The sequence below is a fragment of the Cotesia typhae genome, unplaced genomic scaffold (assembly GCF_013202065.1).
Source record: "Cotesia typhae breed Kobodo isofemale line unplaced genomic scaffold, CoteBio_Ctyphae contig_44, whole genome shotgun sequence".
Taxonomy (NCBI): Eukaryota; Metazoa; Arthropoda; class Insecta; order Hymenoptera; family Braconidae; genus Cotesia; species Cotesia typhae.
Genome location: NW_027423753.1, coordinates 1,155,331 through 1,180,210, shown reverse-complemented (window position 1 = coordinate 1,180,210; position 24,880 = coordinate 1,155,331). Strand labels below are relative to the sequence as shown.

General features: G+C 30.0%; 5 protein-coding genes and 3 long non-coding RNA genes across 12 annotated transcripts; 5 read left to right on the top strand and 3 right to left on the bottom strand.

The window, feature by feature from the left end:
- The first annotated feature begins 288 nt into the window (after positions 1-288).
- On the top strand, positions 289-1,639 carry LOC141529191 (cytochrome c oxidase subunit 5B, mitochondrial). Its single transcript, XM_074245662.1, has 3 exons — positions 289-457; positions 691-764; positions 1,253-1,639. Exons 1-3 carry the CDS (start codon positions 370-372, stop codon positions 1,457-1,459), a joined length of 369 nt encoding a protein of 122 aa, XP_074101763.1. The 5' UTR covers positions 289-369; the 3' UTR covers positions 1,460-1,639.
- Positions 1,640-2,108: 469 nt separating this feature from the next.
- Positions 2,109-4,306, bottom strand: Pex13 (peroxisomal biogenesis factor 13). Its single transcript, XM_074245655.1, has 3 exons — positions 4,005-4,306; positions 3,339-3,805; positions 2,109-3,024 (listed from the first exon to the last, which is right to left on the bottom strand). The coding sequence occupies exons 1-3, from the start codon at positions 4,061-4,063 to the stop codon at positions 2,471-2,473; spliced, it is 1,080 nt and encodes a 359-aa protein (XP_074101756.1). The 5' UTR covers positions 4,064-4,306; the 3' UTR covers positions 2,109-2,470.
- Positions 4,307-4,930: 624 nt separating this feature from the next.
- Positions 4,931-8,251, top strand: LOC141528638 (protein phosphatase 1 regulatory subunit 14B). The gene is made up of 5 exons (XM_074244795.1): positions 4,931-5,211; positions 5,989-6,279; positions 6,373-6,462; positions 6,606-6,644; positions 6,762-8,251. Exons 2-5 carry the CDS (start codon positions 6,070-6,072, stop codon positions 6,801-6,803), a joined length of 381 nt encoding a protein of 126 aa, XP_074100896.1. The 5' UTR covers positions 4,931-5,211; positions 5,989-6,069; the 3' UTR covers positions 6,804-8,251.
- Positions 8,252-9,150: 899 nt separating this feature from the next.
- LOC141528637 (U4/U6.U5 tri-snRNP-associated protein 1) lies at positions 9,151-13,001 on the bottom strand. Its single transcript, XM_074244794.1, has 4 exons — positions 12,728-13,001; positions 12,018-12,613; positions 11,065-11,815; positions 9,151-10,787 (listed from the first exon to the last, which is right to left on the bottom strand). Exons 1-4 carry the CDS (start codon positions 12,888-12,890, stop codon positions 10,027-10,029), a joined length of 2,271 nt encoding a protein of 756 aa, XP_074100895.1. The 5' UTR covers positions 12,891-13,001; the 3' UTR covers positions 9,151-10,026.
- Positions 13,002-13,485: 484 nt separating this feature from the next.
- LOC141528984 (uncharacterized) lies at positions 13,486-14,832 on the top strand. The gene is made up of 3 exons (XR_012479489.1): positions 13,486-13,868; positions 13,965-14,060; positions 14,164-14,832. It is a non-coding gene; the product is annotated as an uncharacterized LOC141528984 (long non-coding RNA).
- Positions 14,833-16,206: 1,374 nt separating this feature from the next.
- Positions 16,207-23,028, bottom strand: LOC141528719 (protein decapentaplegic). 2 transcript variants are annotated; one of them, XM_074244916.1, is made up of 4 exons: positions 22,827-23,028; positions 20,334-20,732; positions 17,521-18,376; positions 16,207-17,432 (listed from the first exon to the last, which is right to left on the bottom strand). In XM_074244916.1, exons 2-3 carry the CDS (start codon positions 20,701-20,703, stop codon positions 17,532-17,534), a joined length of 1,215 nt encoding a protein of 404 aa, XP_074101017.1. In that variant the 5' UTR covers positions 20,704-20,732; positions 22,827-23,028; the 3' UTR covers positions 16,207-17,432; positions 17,521-17,531. The 2 variants fall into 2 exon arrangements, with proteins under 2 accessions (XP_074101017.1, XP_074101016.1); XM_074244915.1 differs by having other exon boundaries at positions 16,207-18,376.
- Positions 18,250-20,448, top strand: LOC141528721 (uncharacterized). 2 transcript variants are annotated; one of them, XR_012479445.1, is made up of 4 exons: positions 18,250-18,378; positions 18,773-19,125; positions 19,205-19,802; positions 20,309-20,448. It is a non-coding gene; the product is annotated as an uncharacterized LOC141528721 (long non-coding RNA). The 2 variants fall into 2 exon arrangements; XR_012479444.1 differs by having other exon boundaries at positions 18,773-19,802.
- LOC141528720 (uncharacterized) lies at positions 20,674-24,606 on the top strand. Of its 3 annotated transcripts, XR_012479443.1 has the most exons (8): positions 20,674-20,803; positions 20,900-21,832; positions 22,047-22,154; positions 22,222-22,552; positions 22,748-22,804; positions 23,022-23,387; positions 23,466-23,913; positions 24,103-24,288. It is a non-coding gene; the product is annotated as an uncharacterized LOC141528720 (long non-coding RNA). The 3 variants fall into 3 exon arrangements; XR_012479441.1 differs by having other exon boundaries at positions 22,222-22,804; positions 24,103-24,606; XR_012479442.1 differs by lacking the exons at positions 20,674-20,803; positions 20,900-21,832 and adding an exon at positions 21,848-21,970 and having other exon boundaries at positions 22,222-22,804; positions 24,103-24,280.
- Positions 24,607-24,880: the final 274 nt, after the last annotated feature.

Here is a 24,880-nt window from a genome sequence, read left to right as displayed (position 1 = left end):
TTTTAACCATCTGTAAGTAATTATTTTTATTAATTATATAAGTATAAGTAAAATATTTTTAATAGACATTTGTCAATTTTTTTTTTTTTTTATTTTCATAATTAAATTATTGTAAAAAAAAAAATTAAACTTGCAAAAAATTATTAACTGTCAAAAATTGCTAGTAATTAAGTTTATTATCTTTTACAGTCACCTTGTCACTGCAGAGCTGTCAAATTACCTCCAGATGGTAATTGGAGGGTTAAAAAGGTAAAAATAAACACAATAAGAGATGACGAGTCTCTCATTCGAGTGCCCAGTGGCCTGTAAAATTCGTCGGAGATCGGCAAACAGTGACGAGTATCACACTTATTAAAATAAATCTTTAAAATGGCCTCGTTGTGCAGACGAGCAGTATTCCAGGCATGTAGCCGAACATTTTCCACGGCTCCAGTCTGTGGAAAATACCGTAAAGACCGTAAGTCATCGTTACTCTTGATAATCATTTTGCTAACCACAATGTCATTGATTCTTATCCAACACAAGCTACATTATTATGTAATTTAGTCAATGTGATGGACTTGGACGAGACATTGCAATGGCCTCCTACAGCTCAATATTTATTTATAACAATTATTCTCCGCAATTTATCACTTAACAACTCCATAATTATCGTCTTAAATTAATCAATAAATTTAATTTGATTTTTAGAAATGCCTGACCCTATGGATCTGGCGACTGGTCTTGAAAAGCGTGAGCTTCTTGCTTACCAATCTGGGAACGACGTAAGATTTTATTTATTTTTTTTATTAATTCAAAAATAATATTAAATTAGCCAACATCTAAAAATGTTCAGATTTTTTTTTATTCAAAAAATTAGAATAAAAAAATATTTTTTAAAAATTGCATTTGCAGTTTTTCAAGTTTTTTATAAATGAAATTTTGATTTTTTTATTTTTTTTTTGTTGGAATTTTTTTTAATAAAAAAAAATCTGAAAATTTTTAAATGGCTAATTTAATTTTCATAATTAAAATTTAAATGACTATTTTAAAAATTTTTTTTTTTTTAACAAATAAATTATTTTTTAAAAATTGCATTTTTAATTTTTTTTAATTTCTACAAGTCAATTTTTTTTGCTCTAATTTAATTGTTAAAAAAATTATAAAAATTAAAAATCTGCCAAATTAATTTCCAAAAAATTAATTACAAAGATAAAAAAATTTTCTAAAGAAAATTAATTAATAAAAAAATTTTTTTTTCAATTTATTTAAGGATCCCTTCATGATGAAAGGAATCGTCCGCGGACCTGGAACCAAAGACCAGCCCAACGAAGTACCAAGTGCATTCAACAGTCGCATTGTTGGTTGTATTTGCGAGGAAGACTCAACTAGTATACTCTGGATGTGGTTACACTCAGGAATCCCACGACGCTGTAAATGTGGACATTGGTTCAAACTTGTGAAGAAAACTCCTATCTAAAATGTTAAAGCTTAACTATAAAATACAAATCATTAAACAACAACAAAGATTCGCATAAATTAGTCGATTGTTTGCAGTTACTTTAGATAATAATAATAATAATAATAATAATAATAATAATATTATCCATTAATTATTATTATGATTAAATTACATTATATTAATTTACTTATTAAATAACAGGGTGGATTTATTTCCGACAAGACCGATCTATCCCGTCCTTTATTTTATTGTAGATGAATAATGGATCCTCAATTTATTCTATAGGGATTTTCTTTAGAGGGATAAATTATTATTTATTATCTTCAGTGAAAATAACGGCAATTTAAATAATATATGATGGAAATTAATGATGATTATTATTATTGATTTTCTCGATGTAAATAAACGTTACCAAGTTCAATGATAATAAATGTCGTAAACTTATCGAATTATAGTCTAAATTTTTTTATTATCTGACGAAGAAAAAAATTTTTTTAAATTTTATTTAATTAAAAAATTTATTTAAGACAAAATTTTCAAAATAATCCTTAATTTTTTATTTATTAAAAATTAGGTATATGCAATTTTAATTTCTACTCAAAAATATTTTTGAAATTTAGTTAAAATTATTTCCAAAATAAAAAAACAAAGTGACAATAATTTTATATTTTATTATTTGGCATACAAATTTTTTTAATTTTATTCTTCTAATATTTTGAAATTATATATAATTTTTCATAGTGAATTTGATCTAATTAAAAAAAAATTACTTGTCTTTTTAAATTAATGAGAAATAATATAACTATCATCGTCATTTTTAATTAAAAGTTTGATTATTTTTAAAATTCAAGCGTATAAAAAATTCATTTCACGACTTACAGTTTTAATATTTAACAACACAAACCACTATTTAAATAAATAATAATTACTTATAAATTAGTCCTTATTATTTATTTTATTAAAGTCTAAAATTATCAAAAATTCCACTAACACTGTACTGGCATGTGAAGAATTTTCTAGCATTGAATTTTAAACTGCATGTTCAGAATTATTAACCAGAGGTTCGTCATTACAAGATTCTGGCCTTTTAGCCTCAACATTAGCGTCTTTGTAGCTCTCCTCCAAGTCTTTAGTACTTGAGCTAGAAGCAGAAGCATCGGCGTCATTTTTCCTGGTGACTTGCGCTCCAACATTAATATAATTAGAAGGAATAAAGCCGACTCGAGTTTTGTCAGTTGCCCGCGACCACCCGGGCATATTTTTGGGCTGCAAGGACTGCGGAGCAAGCCAGACTTTCTGTCCAGCCTTCAGGCTTATTTCTTCAGGGGATCCAGCGTTGAAGTCGTACATCGCTGTCGCCCAGTACACTGGTTCGTTCAATTCAAACCAAAACTGGGGATTTATTGCTGCTGCTGGCTTAGATTGCTGCACACTGTTGACTAATTTATGAACTAAGTAAGGTATCACTGCCAAGAGGCTGAAGAATAGAAGAATTGGCCATGTTGATGGTCCTTTTTCACCTTCAGCAGCTGATTCGATGCTTTTCCACAGGCTTTCGTCTCTAGGATCGTTAGGAGATAATCCTGCAATGTAAAATAGCAATTAATTAATTAAAAAAATAAAATAATTTATATTTTTATTGAAAATATTCATGATACTGAATTTAGCAGACGTTTAAAAATTTTTTTTAATTTTTATAACAATTAAATTATGATGAAAAAAATTTATTTATTTTTATTTATTAATAAATTAATAATATTATTAATAAATAATCAATTTTTTATAAAAATTTAAAGAATTCTTAAATGTCTGCTAATTTAAATATCATAAATGTTTCTCTAATAATTTTTAACAAAATTATTCTAAATAAAATATTAAATCACATAAATAAAATTACCTAATTTATAAACAACATATTTGTACAACCATTTAGCGAACCGTATCAGCGCAAAAGTATTCCACAATTGCACGAACATAGACCTAACTTTTCCTACATTTTCAGCGACACTAAGAATCGCCCGGAAGGAGCTGGTCATGGCCATGAACGTCGACTCCAGCATCATTGTTACAGAAGAAAACGTAGTAATGATTGACTGAATCGATTGGAAAGCCGGCCTCGTGCTTTCTTCCGCGAACTGGATTATCCTGTTCTCTACGTCTCCGCTGGGTCCCGCTCCGTAGCTGGATCCATAGGGATGGGACCCGAACCCGGGGTTGAATTGCCCAAAGGGAAATCCACTTGTGTACCCGTAGCCGCCGTAACCTAGCATTGAACTCCGCATGAACGGATTGTAGCCAGCAGTTCCATGATTTACTGCTCTTGGAGGGAGAGGCGGTAGAGCAGCTCCTGGTGTATAAGTTCCACTGTTAATATAAAAAAAAATATTATTAAAAAAATTGCAAGTATAGTTTTTAAAATTTTTTACACGTGGAATTTTTTCTTTTAATTTTTTTTTAATAATTTCATTTAAAAAAATTCTAAAAATTATCAAATATCTACCTAATTAATTTTGATAACAAATTTTAGAGATTAAAATACTTGGCTGATGAGCATCAAGCTTACCTTGGCATGAATCCTGGCTGGAATTGATTAAACTGTGATGAATCTGGTCTTTGATTCATTTTTCAATAATTTAAATAAATTACCGACTCAGTATTAATCAAAATTATTGTCCAAAGTTCAATTATTTATTTATAATAATAATTATAAATATTTAAACAATAAAATAAAAAATTTCAAAATACCAAACAATATTTTTTTACACAATTAAAAAAATTTCTTCACTCTAAATTTAAAAAATTAATTAACTAATTAACAATATGTCCAACTTTGCACTTTGAAGTCGTCATTACAAGCATTAATTGACAATTAATAAAAAAAAATGCATTATGAATTTAATTAATATCGATTTTAATATTTCATCAATTAAAAAAAAAAATTTTTTTATTTTTATTGTTTATCTTTTTTTTAAAAAAAAAAAAAAAAAAAAAAAAAAAGAAATTTTATTTTTTTTAATTACTGTAATTATTTTTTGATGAATAAGTAATATTTGTCGTTAAATACTTTATCAGTAAATATTGGAGGCACAATAATAACTACAATAATGCTGAAGTTAGCTGTCAGCTGTCAATTTAAAAAATTTTTTTAATAAATCAATTAGAATAAAAAAATGATTGTAAAATATTTCACTGGTAATTTTTATTAATTTTTACATGTGGAATTTTTTAATTTAATTTTTTTTATAATAATTAAATTATTGTAAAATTTTAAAATAATTTTTAACGTCTGCTAACTTTAGTGTCATTGACTACAATGTAAACACTAAGGCGGATTTTTAAGTGAAGATATAGGATCAGCTGGGAAGAAATGATTGGCGGAGCGCGGTGTTGTGACAGCCAATGAAACAGCTGATAAATTAAAAAGCATTTTATTATTCGGTGGAAAAAAAAGGTACATTGAAATAAATACTTGAGACTTAGCGAGCAGACTGTTGGTGCAGACTCTTGTCAATCGTCAAGTGAATTGTCAGGAGACGCGATTAGAGTTTTGCTTGTTACTTATTTTATTCATTATTATTATTATTGGTATTATTATTATTATTATTATTACCGATGTTGGTGTTTATTTACAAAATAATTTAGTGAAATTTAAAAATTGTTATTAACGTTTGGTAATTGGCAAAATTTTTAATGCAAAATAGAATTAGTATTTGGTTAAGAATCTCATTAAAAATAAAACAAAATACCGGGCTAGTAAATTAGAGTTTATTGTAAGTATAATTAGCATTTAGCACTTGTGCAAACGTAAATATAAATATAGATGTTAATGCAATGTAAATAGTATAATAATTATTATCATTACATGGATGTAGGATGTGTGCATGCATGTTATATGAGCAACACAAAGAAAAGTGTTACAGGATGTTAAAATTCCATGTCCAACAATAGTATAAATAACAATAATAAAATATAATGAAAATTAATGACACTGAAGTTGACAGATATTAAAATTTTTTGTGATATTGAAGTTTGCTGTCGCTTGATAATTTTGGAATTTTTTTTAATAAATAAATTTGCTCCAAAAAATTAATTTAGCAGATAGTTGATAATTTTAAGAATTTTTGTTACAAAAAAAATTTAATTTAAAAAATTTTTTAAAATTAAAAATGCAATTTTTAAAAAATAATTTTTTGGAGCTAATTTATTTGTTAAAAAAAATTAAAAAATTGTCATAAATTTTTTTTAAATATTTATAATAATTAAATTATTAAAAAAAAAAAATTAAATTAAAAAGTTTCACCTGTAAAAATTAATAAAAATTACAAATAAAAATTTCTAGAAGCATTTTTTTATTATAATTGATTTATTAAAAAAATTTTTAAATTTAACAGCTGACCGCTAACTTCAGTGTCATAAAATATAAATTTTTTTTTGATCAAAAATTTTATCATCAATTTATGGGCTATAAATTTTTAGAAATTAAATTAATTATCGATCGGTTTTTTATTAAATTAATACTAAATTAAATTTGTTACCTTTGTTGACAGATAACAGTAATAAATAATCCCTGGAGTAAGAAGAATAGTGATAATAATTATAATAATAATAATAAAATTGTTTGCTAAATAATGGAAGGAGTCGGAGGTGTATTGACGGCAGAACGTAGCCCGGCTCGTGCTAATTTGCACGTGGCTTTCACGGAAAAAGGTGAAGTTAAAGAAAAACGTGAGAAATTTCTCACGGCTAAATATGGTTCACATCAGATGTCTTTAATTAGAAAGAGACTCGCCGTTGAGATGTGGCTCTTTGATGAGCTTCAGAAGCTCTATGAATCAGTGGTAATTTATATTACACCAATATTTATATTAATTACTGCTTTATTTTTTTTTCTTTGTTCTATTATTTCTATTATTTTATTTCTATTGTTTTAGAGTGATAATGGCAAGAGTCGGGAAGTTGAGGTTGATATTGATGAATTGTTGGATATGGATAGCGACGACCATAGGCGAAGTTATTTACAAGTAAGTTTTTTTTTATTTTTTACTAACCAGGAGTCACTTAGTCATTTTTTTTACAATATTTAATAAATAAATTGTCCAAAAAATTATTTTAAAAAATTTTATTTTTAATTAATAATTTTCTAATTTTATTTTTGTATTTTTAGGAACTTTTGGTTGATGCTAAAAAACCCCATGATGTAAAGGTAATATTTTACTATAATTATTGGAGTGTAAAATTAATTATCACTAGATCAATAATTATTATTATTATTACATTAATTTCTTTAAAAAAATTAAAAAAAAAATTTTTTTTTTTATAGAAATTCATAAACGATTTGCTGGAAAAGGCAAAAACACTCTGAAAAGTATGTACCTGCCATGGATTAAATATACTGATACGCAAGGTCGTGATTTGCTCAGCTTTTTTAATAATATAGAAGAGGCCAGTGGAAAAAAAAAAAAAAAAAAAAATACACAAGTAAGTTATCAATTGATATAAAACAGAATTCTTAAAATTGATAAAGCTCAAAAGAGTAAAGGTACGACTTGTATAAGACAGCGTATTTAATTAATTTTTATTACTGATATTATCATTAACAATTATATTTTTGATTTATATTTTATTATTTTATATTCAGCTAAGAATTTATTATTATTATTATTATTATTATTATTATTACTATAATTATTATACAAGAATTTAATATGACTGAATTCCTACTTAATTTATCTCACTTTGGATCTAATAATTTTGATTTACGGATTGCCGGTTGGAAAGTTAAAAGCGATGCCATCCAAATAATCGCGTGGCAAAGTCTAATGGTACAAAAAAAAAAAAAAAAAAAAAAAAACAGATTTAAAAATAAATTTGTCAGAGCAATAGTTTTTTTAAATTTGTATGAGAAAAATTCAGCGGTTGAGTTGGTGTAAGAGAAATAAAAAAAAAAACAAAAAAGAAGAAGAAGAAGATAAATAATAAAATAAATAAATAAAATAAAATTAATTAGAGTCACTAGAACAGAGACCCGTGGCACTTGAACTAGTAATTTTTAATATCAGTAATAGGCAAGTCAATAAGTGCCAAATAGATATCACGTTCCAAAAAATAACTTTAGAAGTAACACACAAATAAATAAATAAAAATAAATATTAATTGTATGAGTAAGAGTATATCTATAGTAACGTCTAGTGTCTCGCGTGTTCTAGTAGGTCTTAGATTAATTTTTTTTCTCGTGATTTGTGTCAATATAATGTCAATCAATGTATTCCACGGAGAGAGATCGTATTAAAAGAAAGGAATAGAGAAGAAATAAATAATAATTATCGATTAAACAGATAAACAATTTTAGCTAAATTATTATTAATGTTAATGTTAATGGAAGCTTTAAAATTAAATTCGGTCTTTTTATCTTCATTATTGTTAAAATATATTTGTCATTTATAATTATTAAATTTTACACTGCCGAAAATTTATCATACACAAGACTTAAGATTGGTAACATCTGTTTGTTAAATAATCAGTTTGTTAGATACATATCTTTTAATTATCTCTCTGCATATCTTACCCCAAGGAAAAAAAAAAAAAAAAAAAGAATTTTTTTTTTAATAAAAAAAAAAAATTGTATACTTGATACGGATTATCAATTAGGCCACGTGTGAAAATAATATGACATTATTATCTAAAATAATATAATTTATGTTATTGTACTAGTATAAAATAAGCGTTGCAGTGTTATAAATACTCAGACTTTACACTAACTTTTACAACTTATTTATTATTAAAAAAAAAAAAAAAAAAAAAAAAAAAAAATACATAGTCATAATATTAAAAGCATTTGTCAAAATTTCTTATTTTAAATAAATAAACTGCCAAAGATTTATTTCATGATAACACTTATAAGTTATAAATTAAATTAAAAAAAAATAAAGGAAAGTAATGATGTATCAAGTGAGACTTGGTGCTCGCTAAACAGTTATTTGTGATTTAGAACGAATGAGTTGGATGAACAAAAAAAATTATATACTTTATGGTCTCGTTTCTTGTTTAAGTTTTTATTACTGTTATCATGTATAATTAGATTATTAATTAATCAATTAATTGCTACTGTTGAGAGCTTTTAGTCAACGAAAGATTTTTTTAATCCAGTGGAAAATTTTATGATATTAAATTTAACAGACTTGACAATTATTTTAATTTTTTTGAGAAAAAAATTTGTTCAGAAAATTATTTTTAATTTTTTTTAAAAACCAAATTTGTTCAAAAAAATTAAATTTTTTTTGCACTAATTTATTTAAAAAAAAAATTTTTTTTTTTTAATGTCAAAAATCTGCTAAATTAATTTTCATAAAAATTTTTTAATCTCTGGATTTTAATTAATTCACTAATAAATATTAATAGAATTAATCAGAGGTATTATCACTAAAATTTTAAGTAATTTACTGTATTTTTAAATCACTAGCTCCACTGCTTAATAATTAGCTTGTGTACTAAAAAACTAATTATTTAAATCCATCTTAGAACTTCCAGTAGAATTTTATTGTTTTAAAAAATTGTGTTGGAATGTTTGTAAAAATCAATTCTACGCTTGAATTAAAAAAAAGCGAACATTCGCGATTGTTAATTTAAATTATAGGGTAGCATGCTTCCATGTGGACTCGAGAACCCTCGAGGAGGAAAATCTGAAAAATATAAGAGCAAGAGCTTGTTAATTTTTAATTTAAAAAAAAAAAAAAAAAAAAAAAACCGTGCATCGATCGTATGTGATTTATAGTATCGCTAAAATGTACTCAGGATATGTTAACGATATTGCAAATAACCATCTCAATTCATTTTTTGTTGTCTTTTTTTACATGTATCATATAAATATAAATATATATTATAAATATAAATATAAATACAATATAAATAGTAAATAGCAGTAGAATTTTATAAACAAATCCAGTGATTATGCATTTATTTTTAAACCGTTTTTTAAAAGTAAACTCAACGCCAATATTATAATTATTATTTTTATTTATCATAATTGTCTAAGCGCACTATTATTATCTATTATAATGGAAATATACTTTTAAAATTAATACAACTAGTACAATTGATGAAAAAAATTAATATAAATTGTATTTGTGTTTTTGGTGTTCTGTTAAAAAAAATGTATCAATCTGAAAATAAATATTAGTTTTGGCGTTTATTTTTTTCTTGTTTATTTTTACAAAGTATATGACCCAAATATTTTTTTTTTACACAATCAAAAATGAAATCTCAAGATTGTAAACACTAAAAAAATTTATTTAGAAAAAAATGACAATTATTGTGAGAAGAAATTAATTTTTTTGTAAATTTAAAATTTTGTTAGCTTAAGAAATAATTTTTTTTTTAATAATTTTTTCAACAAAAAAAATTCTAAAAATTTTCAGATGTCGGCTAACTTCATTGTCATCAACAATTACCTAAATTCCTTCTTACAAAACTGCTGATTTTTTCAAAATAAATTTTTAAAGTAATAAAAAATTTACAAATTGTGATAAAGAATTTCCAAGTGAATCTTAAGTGACTGAAAACCTGTCTAGTAAATTAAAAAATCAAATCTAATGCTTGGTCTTAGAAATAGAAGTGGCCTGCATATGTTTATTCCCACTAAGGACAATAAAAGGCGACTGTGTTTCCTTCTGCTTCGCCTGAAGAAGGTTCAGCGTCCCCAGAGGAGTATCAGTCGAAGACATGCGTTTCATGAGAACTTCTTGCTCAGCTTTCTTCATCCTCTTTTCGACTTTATTTTTCCCGGGACCTTTCCCGTGAAATTTGTGCGACAAATACCTAAAAGCTTCTTTAGAACTGAGCACATGGCCGTCATCATCAATGTACTCAAGCTTGACATTAGGCTTGAAGCCTTCTTTTTCTTTGAAGTCCGAGGAGGGTCCATTAAATCTATCCCTGCGCCCGAACTTGTCATCATCTCCATAAGTCTTGTCTTCAATAGAATAATTCTGAGCTTGGAGATGCGCGAACCTGCTCGCGGAAGGCCTGTTGGAGTCTTCCTGATCAAGATACCCTTTGCTCATGGCCACACGAAGAGCGCCACTGAGTCCCTGACCTAGAGAGGGCTCTGCGTCGAGGATAGCCGCCTCCAGAGTGACTGGCTCGCGCTTGACTTCGTCTAATTTCACAGTATTCCAAGCTCCACGACCATCATCCGGGTCTTCCAGCTCCACCGGCTCCTCTTTAGGCTCTTCGTACTCAAAGTCCATCATCTCCCGGTCGTCATCCTCTCGGTTACCTGCCAATCCGTAAGTCGGGATCTCTCCAAGTGTCCGACAAAATTCAGCCGTCGCATTTAGCGTGATGTTACCTGAAATTATAAATATAATTAAACAATTATTAAAACCTTCTAAAAAAAAATTAATGAATAAAAAATATGTAAAAAGTATTGTAAATATTATATAAAGGTATTATTTCTTATAATTATAATTAATATCCTTAAAAAAAAACCAAAAAAAAAAAAATTTTTATTATATTATTTTTTAGAGCTCTCTTCTAAAGAGAAGATTTAGCGACCATGTGCCACCTATTGGAAATTTCTAAAACTAACTTTTATTAAAAATTACAGAAAAATTAATAATAGTTACCTGAAATATTTTTCTCTTCATTGCCCGGCTCGTTTTTAATTAAATTAAGCAGCGTTTCATTAAAAGAATTCGAAGAATCTTTCAGCCGATTCTTTTTACTCAAAGCCCGACTAACCACTGGCTGCTTCTCATCATCTTCGATTTTGGCATTCAATAACTCTCTAGGCGGCAATTCATAGTCCGCAACGTCCAAAGCGTCTGACGTATTAGCTTTGACTTTGGTCTCTTCGGGCTTCTTTCGTCGTCGACTCCCTAAATCTCGCAGATAATCAGTGCTATCAGGAACTAAATCATCCGCCTTAAGAGTTTTACTCTGTCTTATTTTTCTTACTTTCTTTTTACGTTTCTTAAACTTAGCCAGCTCGTCTTCGTTGTAATACTTGCTGGCCAACTTCGGCTCCTGTAATTTTAAACTTTCAAGACGCTTGTTAGCTAATCGCTGTTTTACTATTTCAGAACGACGTTGCTGGACTTCCTTGGCGCTGTCTATCCCCAGGATAAAGCTCTGTTTCTTCTCACCCTCAATTTCTTCGTCGTATTTTTCAAGAACCTGGTTATTCGGCAGGCCAAACTCGTCGAAGTGATCCTCGTCGTAAGCGTCGTAACCCGGTTTTTTCAGTTTATTCTTTACGTTACGGTGGTAGACTTCGTCGTCACGGAGATTTACGTTTACTAAAACGTCGTTACCTTCATCCAGGACTCCTTTGTCTTGGAGAGTTAAAATTACTGTTTGTCCTTCGGCAAATGTTTCCTAAAAAAATTTTTTTATGTTTTATTAAATCTTTAATTATTATAAAATAAATTTTTTAAATTTCTAGTTCAATAAATTTTTAAAATTTTGTAATAATAATAATAATAATAATAATAATAATAAAATTCAAACTCCAAAATTAATATAATTATTATTTAAGAATAAATTATATTTTTTAATAATAATAAAATAAAATACTTACAATATTATGTTCAACTTTAAGACCCCGAAGATCCTTATCAGAATAAGCAGCCCTCCTATCATTTCTAACCTCTTCTTTAACCAGATCTCCAATTCCAAACTCCTCATCCAGCTGATCCAGCTGCTTAGCCCTTAACTTAGCTTTCTTCTTCTCTTCCTGCAGCTGTCTATTTTTTTCAATCCAAGCCAGAGCATCCTCATCAGAATCATCATCACCTAGAGTTCTGATCTTCGACAAATTAGTCTCAATCATTCTTTTCTGCTTCTGGACATTGATCCTCTCCCTAACCTTCTCAGTTTGAATTTTTTCCGCGACATTTTGCGCGGGCTTGTGATAAAATTCCCCCAAGTCATCTTTTATTTTCGCCGGATCATCCTTGGACGGCGCAGCATTAACTTCCAGAGGCTTCAACCCCAACTTGGTACGAATCCTGTTGGACTCTTCGATGGACATCGACAGAGTAGAATTTCCACCTGATCCGCTGGAACGCGCTGGTGGTGACGGTGTCCTCGGTCTTGATATCTCCGGTGGAGGCGGGGTAGCATCGTGGTTCTTTGATATTTTCGGCGGAGGTGGCGGAGTCGTCACTATTTCCACTGCAGAAAATAATCTTATGTAATAAAAAACCAAAAAAACTTCATTAATATCAATCACATATTTTTATTTTAAAATATATAATTAATAATAATAGTAATAATAATAATACTCACCATCACTGTCGTAATCTTTGCGTTCTTTCCTCTTGTGCTTTTTGTGATGACGATGTCGCTCACTTTTCTCTGTATCCGGACTGTAAGACCTCGAACGGCTGCGGTGTCTTTTCTTTTTTGATTCCTTATTTTTATCAGACTTGTGACGTTTATTTGAACCCATTATTTATTATTTATAAATATTTTATTTAATAAAAATAATTACCAGTTACTGTTTACCAACTTGCAGCAGCAGTCAACAATCAACTATTTAATGACGACGACCACAAACGTTTAACAGTCGATTCTAACCTCTAACCTCTTTTTTTTTTCTGCGCGCGCATATTATACTGAAGTTAGCCGTCAGCTGTCAATTTAAAAAATTTTTAATAGCTGTCAACTTCAGTGTTATAAAAGTTATACAGAAAGTGCTGCCACCACGCGGGAAAAAATTAAACTAAATCACGTGGGAATGATTTTAAGTTTTTTGACAGTTATATTTTTTTTTATCAATAAAAAAAATAATTTAAAGAAGAAACAGATAATTACAAAGTACTTTAATAATTTGTTTATAAAAATACTTAAGAAATTTTTTATTAAAATTATAAAAACAATTACTAAAAAAAAATAAAATGACAATTATTTAATTTAAAAAAAAAAAAAAATGTAAAAATAATTTGAAAATAAAAATGCGCGCGCAAATAAAAATTACAAATTCCGATCACAGATGGCGAGAAGATATTCAAATAATTATTAACGGCTTACGTCGCAGTTGAAGATTAAACAATTAGATAAAATAATTATAATTTATTAAAAAAGTAACAATGACAAGTGAATCATTTTTAGAATTTATTGAATGAAACTGAAGTAAGCAGACGTTTAAAAATTTTTAATTTTTTTTTTTAATTAAATTACAACTAAAAAAATTACACTTGTCATTTTTCAAGTTTTCTACATGTGAATTTTTTTTTTAAAACTGTATGTATAATTGAAATTTATTAAACAAAAAATTTCAAAAAATTTTAAAATGTCAGCTAACTTAATTTTCATGAACAAGAATAAAAAGTTCCCGATGCGTAAATCGTTAAACACTTTCGGGGAATCTGTGAATGACGGATAAAAAGCATTAGCATGTTTTTCAGGGTGGAAAAAGAGACAAATGGTTATTGTTATTATTTCTTATGAATTGTCCAAGTCAGCATATTTGTTGGTGAGTAGTTTGAGATTCCGACTACCTGAAATGTTAAATTGTCTTTAGGTTAGTCGGGCTGTTGAACACCGCATAAAGAAGATGAAGATGAGATGACAAGGAGCAAGCAAGCAAGCAAGCTAAAGAAGAGTAGAGGGAGAATAGGTGGTCTTAAAATTTTCTATTCTTGTTATGTTATATTAACGGTTAGATGAAACGTTTTTTATATAATTATAATTCTTTTATTTTGGCCTCCCACTGATGCCAGTTTATCGACAGGATGAAGCCATTATCAAGGTGTACGGTCTAGTTCTTGTATGTATTGAGGCGAGGACTTTTCGACTGGCATATAGAACAATTCTACTGGGATGAAGCAGCAGAAGAAGAAGTAAAGATGATGATGATGATGATTATGACTGTGATGAAGAAGAGTAAATTCGCCGGCTCAAAAATGAGCTAAGGCTTCCTGTGTGTGTATAATACAGCAGTTGCCGGTTTAGTTCAAGCTCGTGTAGTAGGTCTTCTGGCTTAGTTGTTTAATGCTCCGTGTTGTTTAATGTTCGGGCTTGGGCACGGGCCAGAAAAAATAAAACAAAGACACAACCGAAGACTGAGACCTCATAAGCAAGAGCAAGACCAAGGTAAGACGTTGCCGTTGCCGTTGCTTGGGGGTATTCTTCACAAATACTACCTCAATCGGGTACGACGGACCGCATTCTCTACCTGTGTGGTAAAACGCTCACTCAGGACCCCAAGGGACATTCAAAAACAAAGACTATTCGACGTCCTGTTCTAACATGACCCCTCATTATGAAACAATTTCCACATCTACCGTCCCCGCTGAACAAAGAGAAAGGTCCCTACTTTATATACTCATACTTACATATATATACATATACCAATACTATCACAAATACTTACGAGTATACTTTTTTATTATTTTATTATTTGTATACTGCCCACGCGAGATACTTAAAAGTGTACCAAAATTATTGTTCCTTTTTATAGCAAGGTTGTTTTACATTTTAGAAATTAATTTTAAAAACTGACAATTTTTTTTAGCAATTTAATTATGATAAAAAAAAATTTAGTCGAAAAATTTAACATGGGAAAATTTTTTTAAATTATTTATAGAAATTTTTTTAAGTATTTTTTTTTTTTTTAATTTTTTTGATAAAATAATGTTTTAGACACATATTTATAGTCTTCTTTTCGGGATTTATTAATTTTTCAGTTAAAAAAAATTTTTTTTTAAGAATTTCACATGAGAAAGTTTTTTAAAGTATTTTTTTTATCATAAAAATTTTTAAAATTGTTTTTAATTAAATAATTTTTTTAGACACATATATTTAGTTTTCTTCTTGGGTTTTATTAATTTTGGAGTTAAAAAAAATATATAATTAATTTGAACGCGGTTTATTGAATTAAAAAATGTTTTAATATAAAAGCCTTTAAAATAATTATATAAATATATGTTTGATAGTATTTAAATACACATAAATATTATAGTTATACAATATACGATAATTTTTTTTTTTATCTAAAAAAAAAAACTAATTATAGTAATTAAGACTATAATAAATTAATTATAAATAGTGTGTTTAATGAAAGAATGTTTATTTAATAGTTACTCTAATTTATTTGCAATTTACATGCACCACATTTAAATTATTTTTAATGAATTTTTTATCTCATTTATCATACGTAAGATATTTGCTTTAAAAAATATACATTACTTAATAATTTACAAATATAATGAATTATTTACAATCTTTACACATAACGACTCCGCTTATTCACACATTATACAATCAATTATTTTTAGAGGAGGGAGAAAAGGGTACAGGATTACGAGGAGAGATATTTGATTTTTTAAAACTTATTATTATCATTACTCATCACTTTACTAAAAATAATAATTAATTCTATCCTGTACAAATATACAGCGTAATTGTTTTACAAATATAATTATTAAGAAGAAATAAGCGAATAAATAGTAATCCTTAGCAGGTACAATTTACATTACGAAAAAAAATAAACTTATTATTTAAATCTTATATTTTCAGATATTTCAGCTTGTTGATTCCATGATTTTTGATCCTACGACAAAATATCTTAAATAATTATAAGGGGATATTTTTTTTTTTTTGGGATATTTTGTCGGGGATATTTTCTCGGAGGATCAAGACGCCTGATACCCATTTAAATAGACACTAAGGAAAATTTAAATTGGAGTCACAGCATCCAAATCATTACAAAAAAAAAAAAAGTAAAAATTGCAATCTCTACTCTATTGAAAAATAAAAAAAGATTTTTATACAATAATAATTTTAATTTTCAGATCCTAAAAATATATATTTACAAAGAGGTTTTTTAAAAAGCGTCGTCATATCATCCAGCGAGCACTCGATCAAAGACCAAACAAGTATGAATAGCATAACTGGATCCCGAGTGCGGAAAATAACTGCATAGAAGTGGGCAACTAGTATATATCAATAAGTGAAAAAAGACATATTTAAACCAGGTAATACATCTGCATACATATATAATATAAAATAATAATAATAATAATAATAATAATAATAATAATAATAATAATAATAATAGTATTAATATTAATAGTAATAATAAAAATAATTTTAATATTAATAATAATAATAATTAAAGTTAAAAATAAAAAGATAAAATAATATTCAGCTCTCAAGCGTTCCTAATTACCATGAGTGTTTTTCGGTATTTGAAACATACTATCCAGAGGACAAGCTTATAACATATACACACACGATATGCAGTCGCAGTGTCTTATACCGGTTTTTCTCGCCTTATTAATAAATTATACAAGCCAAGGAGGTTCGGCGTATAGTAGAGAGCTCTCTTATATACATTAGCCCGAGAATGAACGACCAATAAAACGCACACGTATGTAAAAATTCATGTGTATGTATAAATATATAAATATATATCTATATCTATCGATATCTATATGTATGTATTACAGAGTGCGAGTAAGCAAAAAGACAAGAAGACAGCGTATCCAGCGTACAACCAGGCACCTTGGTTTAATACATATATACATAAGTTGTTTTATATTGAGTTTGTCGATTACTGAAAGTGTACAGAATGCGGCAGCGTCACGCACTCTGGGCTCTCAAGAGACGCCCGTTCTCCTGTATGTACCGGGGCTCGGTCTAACGAGCAATATACAAGCCAGTGATATGAGATTCTGAGATGGAGCAATCCAGCTTGCTCGCTTGCTGATGCTGTATGTATATTTATTTATTTATTTATTTATTTATTTATTTATTTATTTATATACATATAGGTAGTATATAGTAGGGAGAGAATGGAAAAGCAATACAAGTAACAGTGGTAAACGTCATCACTGCTTGTTGGTTGTTGGTTGTTGCTTGTTGCTTGTATGTCCTCTTGTCCAGTCATCATGTGACTCTGTATCCTATATATCCAGTCGAGTCATTTAAGAGCCAGCTTTACGTACAGCTGTTGTAAACACATCTCTTGTGTTGATATAATACGTACCTACATACATACACAATTATATTTATCCATACAAGTTATTACTAAATCCCAAATGCCTCGTCGATTGCGTAAAATTTTAATAGAATACTTTTAATAGCATCAGCGACAACCGCAACCAATAACTGCCATGTCTTGGTAATTTTTAAGCACAACCTTGTTTTCTTCGTCCAGGTACAGCATTGATATCGAGCTGAGTGCGGTGGGTACGCAGCAGGCTCGAGGAAGCATCGCGGGATTCGTCGAGTAGACGAGGTTCTGGACGATGGCGTGGTTCGTCGAGTTTAAATGGTCTGACAGAGGAAACGGACAGTCCCCGTTGCAGTAAAACGCGTCGTAGCCGGGAGGAGCGACGATCCAGTCGTTCCAGCCGACGTCTACGAAGTCTACATACAGAGGATGTCTTCGGCAATTTTCACGGCCGTCCTTGCGTCTGTTTTTTCGCAGCGCAGCTCGTCGGGCCCGGCGATCCATGATCTCGGAGGCTGAGGCCATCTTGTTGCGCCCGTCGTCGGTGTAGGTGAACAATGTAGGCCGGGATGAGGACCACGTGTCGTGGGACTTGTCGACGCTGCGCTTCAGTCGCACGTGGGAGTCGTTGGTTCTATTTCTAGTGCTCACCTGGATCAGCAGACCGTGGTTGTTGCCGTCTTGCAGCCAGCGCGACACTGCTGGGTGCACGTCCAGGCTTATTGTTGAATTACTGGTCATGTCGATCACCCGGCTGTCTATCAGTCGCAGCAGAGGCTTGTGCTGGCCTTTTACACCCGGCCGGATTATGTCGTGCACTAAGATTCGGCCTAATTTTTTTTCTGATCCAGATTCTAGCGCCACTCGCGTCAAGCTTAATTCTGCAGCTTTTAAGCTTTCTTCTTGCGGGATGCTGCTCAGGTCGAATGACAGGCGGAAACGATTCGACGACTGGAATTTTTCATCCAGTGGACTTTCTGTAAGAAAAAAAAAATTTTTTGTTTGATAAGTAATCTAATAATTCTTTTTTTATTTATTATTATAAGCATGTGCATAAAAAAAAATTTATTTTAATGAAATTAATTATTTTTTTAAAGGAGAAAAATTCTTAAAATTAAAAATTTTTCTTGATTTAAATAAATTTTTTAATTATTTTCTTGGTTCAAAAAATTTTTTTTAATTCTAATTAATTTTTTTTTTTTTTAGTATAAATTGATAAAAAAATTTTCTAATATTTTTTATATCAGCTTAGACAAAAATTTTCAACTAAAAAATTTATATATTAGTATTTAACGATCAGGAAGCTGGTCAGTATTCATTGTTTGTTTGTTTATCCTCACTAAAGAAACTTTTGTGGTTTTTAATGTGTTTAGTTGAGGATTGACGTTGACAGGGCATATTTAGAACACAATAGGTGAGAAAGCGAGCCATATTCTGTTGTCGGAGGTATCCGTTTCTACAACTACAAAAGAAGAATACTTTGAAGTGGATGTATTGAGATTTAAAGTTCTGAGGGTTTAAGACTTACAATGATTCAAGCGAAAGCTATTCGATATACTACGAGGTAGCATCAACGGAAAAAGACTGTTCTCCATTCATTCATTCATTGGATTATTTTTTACTACCGCCATGCAATTGTATCCAGTGTTCCGCTCGATTAGTGGCTTAAACGGAACTTATTTGGATTGAATGAAAGAAATTTAATATACATATGTATGCTATAATAGTAAGTATAATAGAGTGTTTATGTTTTTTCTTCTTTATTCTTTGGTACTTAGCAACGGTGGAATAATAAAGATTTTGAGGTTTAAACAGAAAGCCGATGGCCTTCATATATCCGTTATAGTCCCATTAGAACTAACACCCGAGAACGATTTCATAGTTTATTACTTTATCGGTATATTTATGACGATAGTCAAATGGTCACACATATATTTATTTATACATATATATTGAAAGGAAGGTTTGACTTCAAGGTAACTTGCTTATCCGTGCATAACGCTTCGAATTCTTGTTTATTACTTAAACCTACAGCTATATATAACAGCTACAGGTACAGATATAGATACGGACACAGGTAACACTAGATAAACTTGTTAAGTATACCTAACTAATTGTTTCTACTAGATATAGAGGTATAATGCCAAATTTCAGACACAATTTTTGTTCCAGAGATAACGAAAATGGGGAAAAAAAAATTAAGAGAAAAAGAAGAAGAACCGTCATCAACGTAAGACGTGCTACATTAGCCATCGGTATGAAAGAATGTGGGAAAAAATATTTTTTTTTTTAGTTTTTTTTTTTTTTAAACGCGCACGAATAACCTCGAGGAATTCCATGAACGACGTGAGGAGAGACACAAGAAAGCTTTGGTTAAAGTTATGGTTCTTAAAGTTGCGCCGGGTAAGTGCAGCCTTTGAGAGATTAAATTAAAGAGAGAAGAGATTCTTTAGTTTTATCTGTATAGACAATGTATACCTTCAGAAGTCCCGTCAACCTGGTGATTACTTAAAAGATTATAAACCATTTAAGACCACCCTCTGACTAATTACTTTCTAACTAACAGCTTTTTCTGACTAAATAGTCGCTGGTCAATTTATTTTTATCACTAAATAACTTACGATTATTGCACGCCTCTAAATTTAAGTGTTCTGGTTTAGGTAAAATAAAGAAGAAATGAAAAAATTTTTACCTGTAGAAAATTTAATTTTTTTTTTGGTAGTAAAAAATAAATTAAGATAAGAATTACAAAGTGACTAATTGGTATATAATGGAGCTTTAAGATTTTATACAAAAATTTAATTTTTTTTTATTTTTCTATAAATTTTTGACGATATATATTTCAAAAGTCTGTAATTTTCTGGTAATAAAATATATTAAATATTAAAAAATTTTTATTTTAATTTCAGGCAAAGAAGAAATGAAAATACTAACCAATATGCGAAAAAGATCGAACAGTGTTCGCCGATCTGGTGTGTAATCCTTTTTTGGCAATATTAGAGCTTGAAATAGAGTTTTGTTTGGCGTACAATTTTTTGAGAGACTCCGGGACGTGTGGTTTGCCCTTAGGTCTGGGCCTCCTGGAGAATCCCAGCAATGAAAGAAGACTAGCCTCAACATTGGCTGTTATCCGTTGCTTATCATTAGGATCCATATCGTCAACGCTATCAGAACTGCTCTCAATATAATTACTACCAGCCTGAGCAATATTGTTATCAGTTTGTAACGTAGTTGCCGTAGAGATATCAGTAACTAGCACGCCCACTCCCACAAACACCAATCTCAGCAGCAGCAACGTGCGCATCGTAACTCCAGTCACCGGGACTGCCACTCCTGAAACAATTACCGGGGTGTGGCATTAGTTTTATCGCTAAAGTAAATATTTACATAAAGAGAAAATAAAAGTACGTATATAAATATAAATATAATTAACATACTAACATATAAAATGATAAAAGTTTAAATAAACACCTTGTAATAAAAATTACTTTTTCACTTAGGAATAATCAGTGTGTTGACAATAAAATACGTAAATAAAATGATCACCTGAGATGGATCAGATATTAAGATTAAAATCAACACACATATTACCTTGGATTTATATATTTTATATTCTTATATATATACGAGTTAACATCGTAAATGTTTAAGTATAACCGCATTTTATATCAAGCTCATCTCACTTTCCATTGTACCTCATTAAAATATAACATCGCTAATAAAAGATTGAGGTTTTATTGATGTTTAGTAAATATTTATAGATGCAGTAAATAAAATAAAATTAAAACATCAACATTCGAAGAGATGAAGACGAAGAAATAAAAAAAAAAATTTATGGAATAAGAAGTTTATATAATAAACCAAGAAGAAGAAATTAGTTGAAAGGAAATGAAAGATTATTTGTTCTACAAAGAGAAACATATAATGTTTTTTAAAAAATACTTGGTGAGTCTGGTGAACTGTGGATATTTATATAGATGGCGGCATCAGAGAGACGCGATCGGTGGAGACGGCAAGGCTGGCACTGCTAGAGCCAAGCTGTCTGCTGGATACTCCTTATGTATATAATCTCCCCCGCTTGATCTTTCTTTCTCTCGGCTATCTCATTCCCTCTACATCAGAGATCGGGGACGGGGAGTCCTCGTATCGGTAGTCTGTGTCTACACTTCATCTTCTGGTTCCTCACGTTGTTTGTACATGCATCTCTTCAGGGTACCCAATAGAGATAGAGATGAAGATGAAGAAGAAAATGAAGACACATCCATATTAACGATTAGTCTACGATAATTTGGGACTAGACCGAGAATTATTCTTGTGTGGCATAGTATCAGAGACATTGCTTCTACGACAAGGTCAACAAGTAATATGATCATGACGTAGGCAACGATGACTTCTAGATTTTAAACACCAGCTTCCGGATAACATTTATAATGGTACGTCACAAATTTAAACCAGGTGAATATATTTTATTTTTAAACAACAGAGTGAACCCTATAGCAAGCCATTAATCGGGTTCCATTACAAAATAAAAAAAAAAAATAACAACTACATTAAATTTAATAATATTACTTGTAAGTAATAGTAATAGTGTAATAAATATTTGACAGAAGCCATTTTGTCTGGTATAATTGTAATTTATTCTTGTAGATTATAATCTGGGACCAAGGTGATGAAAGGACTCCTGAAGAAGTATTAGATTAGCAAAGAAGAAATAGATAGATACTGATAAAAGATTTTAGTCTTTAAATAATTAATGTAAGGAAAGTGTGTTGGTATTCATAAAGAAGAATATATGTTTATGTATATGTATATAATATTGCAGATGAGTCGTAAAGAGCTAATGTAACGCTGGGCTTAGTTCTCGCATCAGCTTGAGGAATGCGGTCCGCGTCGTGGAATCTGCGCGCGAGCGCTAAAAGCAAGGATACGGGGCCGCTGAGTGAGTCTGATGGTGGCCGATTGCCACGGTGGAACGCGCGGGAGCATGTATGTATACATACGTACACATATATTCAGATATGTACACACACAAACGTCATCGTTGAAAATAATCAAGACGAATCTAGAATCTGTTGGAGATATCATAAAACTCTTTGGAAAATGGAGTAAATCTCCTTGCTGGGGCACCAAGAAGAAATATTTATGACATTAAAGTTTGCAGTCACTTGACTATTTTTTCATTTTTTATAACAAATAAATTTGATCCAAAAAATTACATTTAAAAAAAATGTCAATTTTTTTTTTTTTTCGTAATTTATTTGTTAAAAAAATTTTTTAAATTATCAAATAATATCTAGTAAATTTATTTTCATAAATATTCTTGATCTTGGATCTTTGATTGAGATCAGGCTAATGATGATGAAGATGATGATTGGAGTTCATGACAAGGATTTAATATTTTATTGGTAAGTAATTGATATATTTTACCTATAGCTAGCCGTGAGTCTGTAGTCCGTGCAGCCACGGCATCTCAGCGTGTTCATACACCGCGAGAAATCTTTGGTTGGCCGCAGCCACTAGCACTTATCACTGACACTATCCACCATTCACACACGTATTAATAAATACAGGGAAGAATATAATTATTATTGGTATTGATATTTATTTATTTGGTAATTGTAGGAGTAAAGTCCTGGGCATTTGACTTTTGAGAAGACGATGGACAATGGATGACAATTATCAAGATCACTGTACACTGAGTATACGGAGTAGATTTATCAACGCAGTGAAGAAACAATAAATATAAATAATAATTAACACAAGTCACATTAACGTCACAAGAAGATGATAAAGAAGAATCCAGTTAGATAGGAACTCATCCGACACGGTTGAGGGGCGTCGTATGACTACTGGTCGCTGCTCAGGAGCAAGCGCCAAGGAGCCTTCCTCGCGCTCTCCACGATCACACCGTCCCCGCCGGTACGGACTGCCGTGCGCAAGATGGAGAGCGATATATTCCCCTACTGAATCCTCTACATGGTATTATATGTATGTATATATTTATATGAAGATATAGATATAATACCTCTGTATAATATTACACGTATGTATCTACTTATGCTATAGTGAAGCTGACCAGAGAAGAAAACCCAAGAGCGTCGATCTACAGAGTCTACAGAGTAAAGTACATAACACGCGCCCATTCGGACAGGGCCGCTGGCAAAGCCACTCGGGCCCCGATCTCCATCAGTCCCTTTTGTCGACAATCGTCAATCCCCTCTATGAGATCTCAAGATCTGATGCTGGGATTTCTCGGCTCTTCCACCTGTCCAGAGTGTAACCATGGAGCCCTCCTCCGGGCGTCCACCACCATCGCTATCTACCACCAATACCATCCACACCTCACCATTACCATCGTCTTGCTTTCTTTCTCCCCCACCTGGTGATACTCCTGCTGATACTGGATACCAGATATTCGAATGATACCTGCAGTCTGGAGCATCATCTCTAGCCCATTCACCAATTTTTTATCTTTTCTTCTTTGAGGGAAGACTGTTGATTCTGATTTCTCAAGGTATCTATTTACAAGTACTGGTTATTTAATATTAGGTAATAGAATTTGTTTTAGTGCACTCGTTTTTTTGATAAAAAAAAAAATCTACTGTGATTTTATCTGATAATAAGTATCATATTTTTTTTTTTTTGTACAATTTTATCTGGTTGTATTTTTTTGAATTATTTTTTTAATAGTAATTTTTTATAGGTGCCTGAAGAAATTGATGAAAATCAGTTGTTTCAACTTGAAGAAAATTGAAAGAATGTTCATCAATCTACAATAAAAAAAAAAAAATTTATTTTTAAAAAAATTTAATAAAATATTTAACGAATTAATTTCTTATTTTTTTTAAAATAAATTTCTTCTCTCAACCATGAAGAATATAAACTCTCCTGGCAGTTTATGACATATCTGTACTAGAGATTTATTAAAAATGTAAATCTATGCGTCAGGTGATGGATTTGCAAAACTATTAACTTACTAACTATTTACATAGTTGATTAGCGAGTAAAGTAAATTATTAAAAAAAATATTGTCCGGTAATGTATAAAGTTCTTGCATACATGCATAACTTACGACGATAATGGAAAAGAATAACATACATAGATGGTAATGATGAGTTTGGTAAAAAGAGTAAGGGAGTGTATGTGTATATTGAAGAATGTTGGATGATGGCTTAGTTTCTTGGCCGACCGGTCTTCCTGCCGCGCGCCATGCTGTCTGCCCGATATGATTCCCGCATACTTCCCACTTAGCAATTGGATATTTTACGCCATTTCCGCTTGACGACTCAATCGTACTCGCGAAATTTCGTAGAAATACCCACGCGTTTCCTTCTTCAAGATATTATACGAATCTGGATAATAATGACCTGCAAGCTTATATATTATTATTTATTTCATTTAATTAAATATTATTTAGGTGAGTACCGGTGATTATTTTAAAAGAAAAAATAAATTTAATCTATTTATTATTGTTTTTTTAT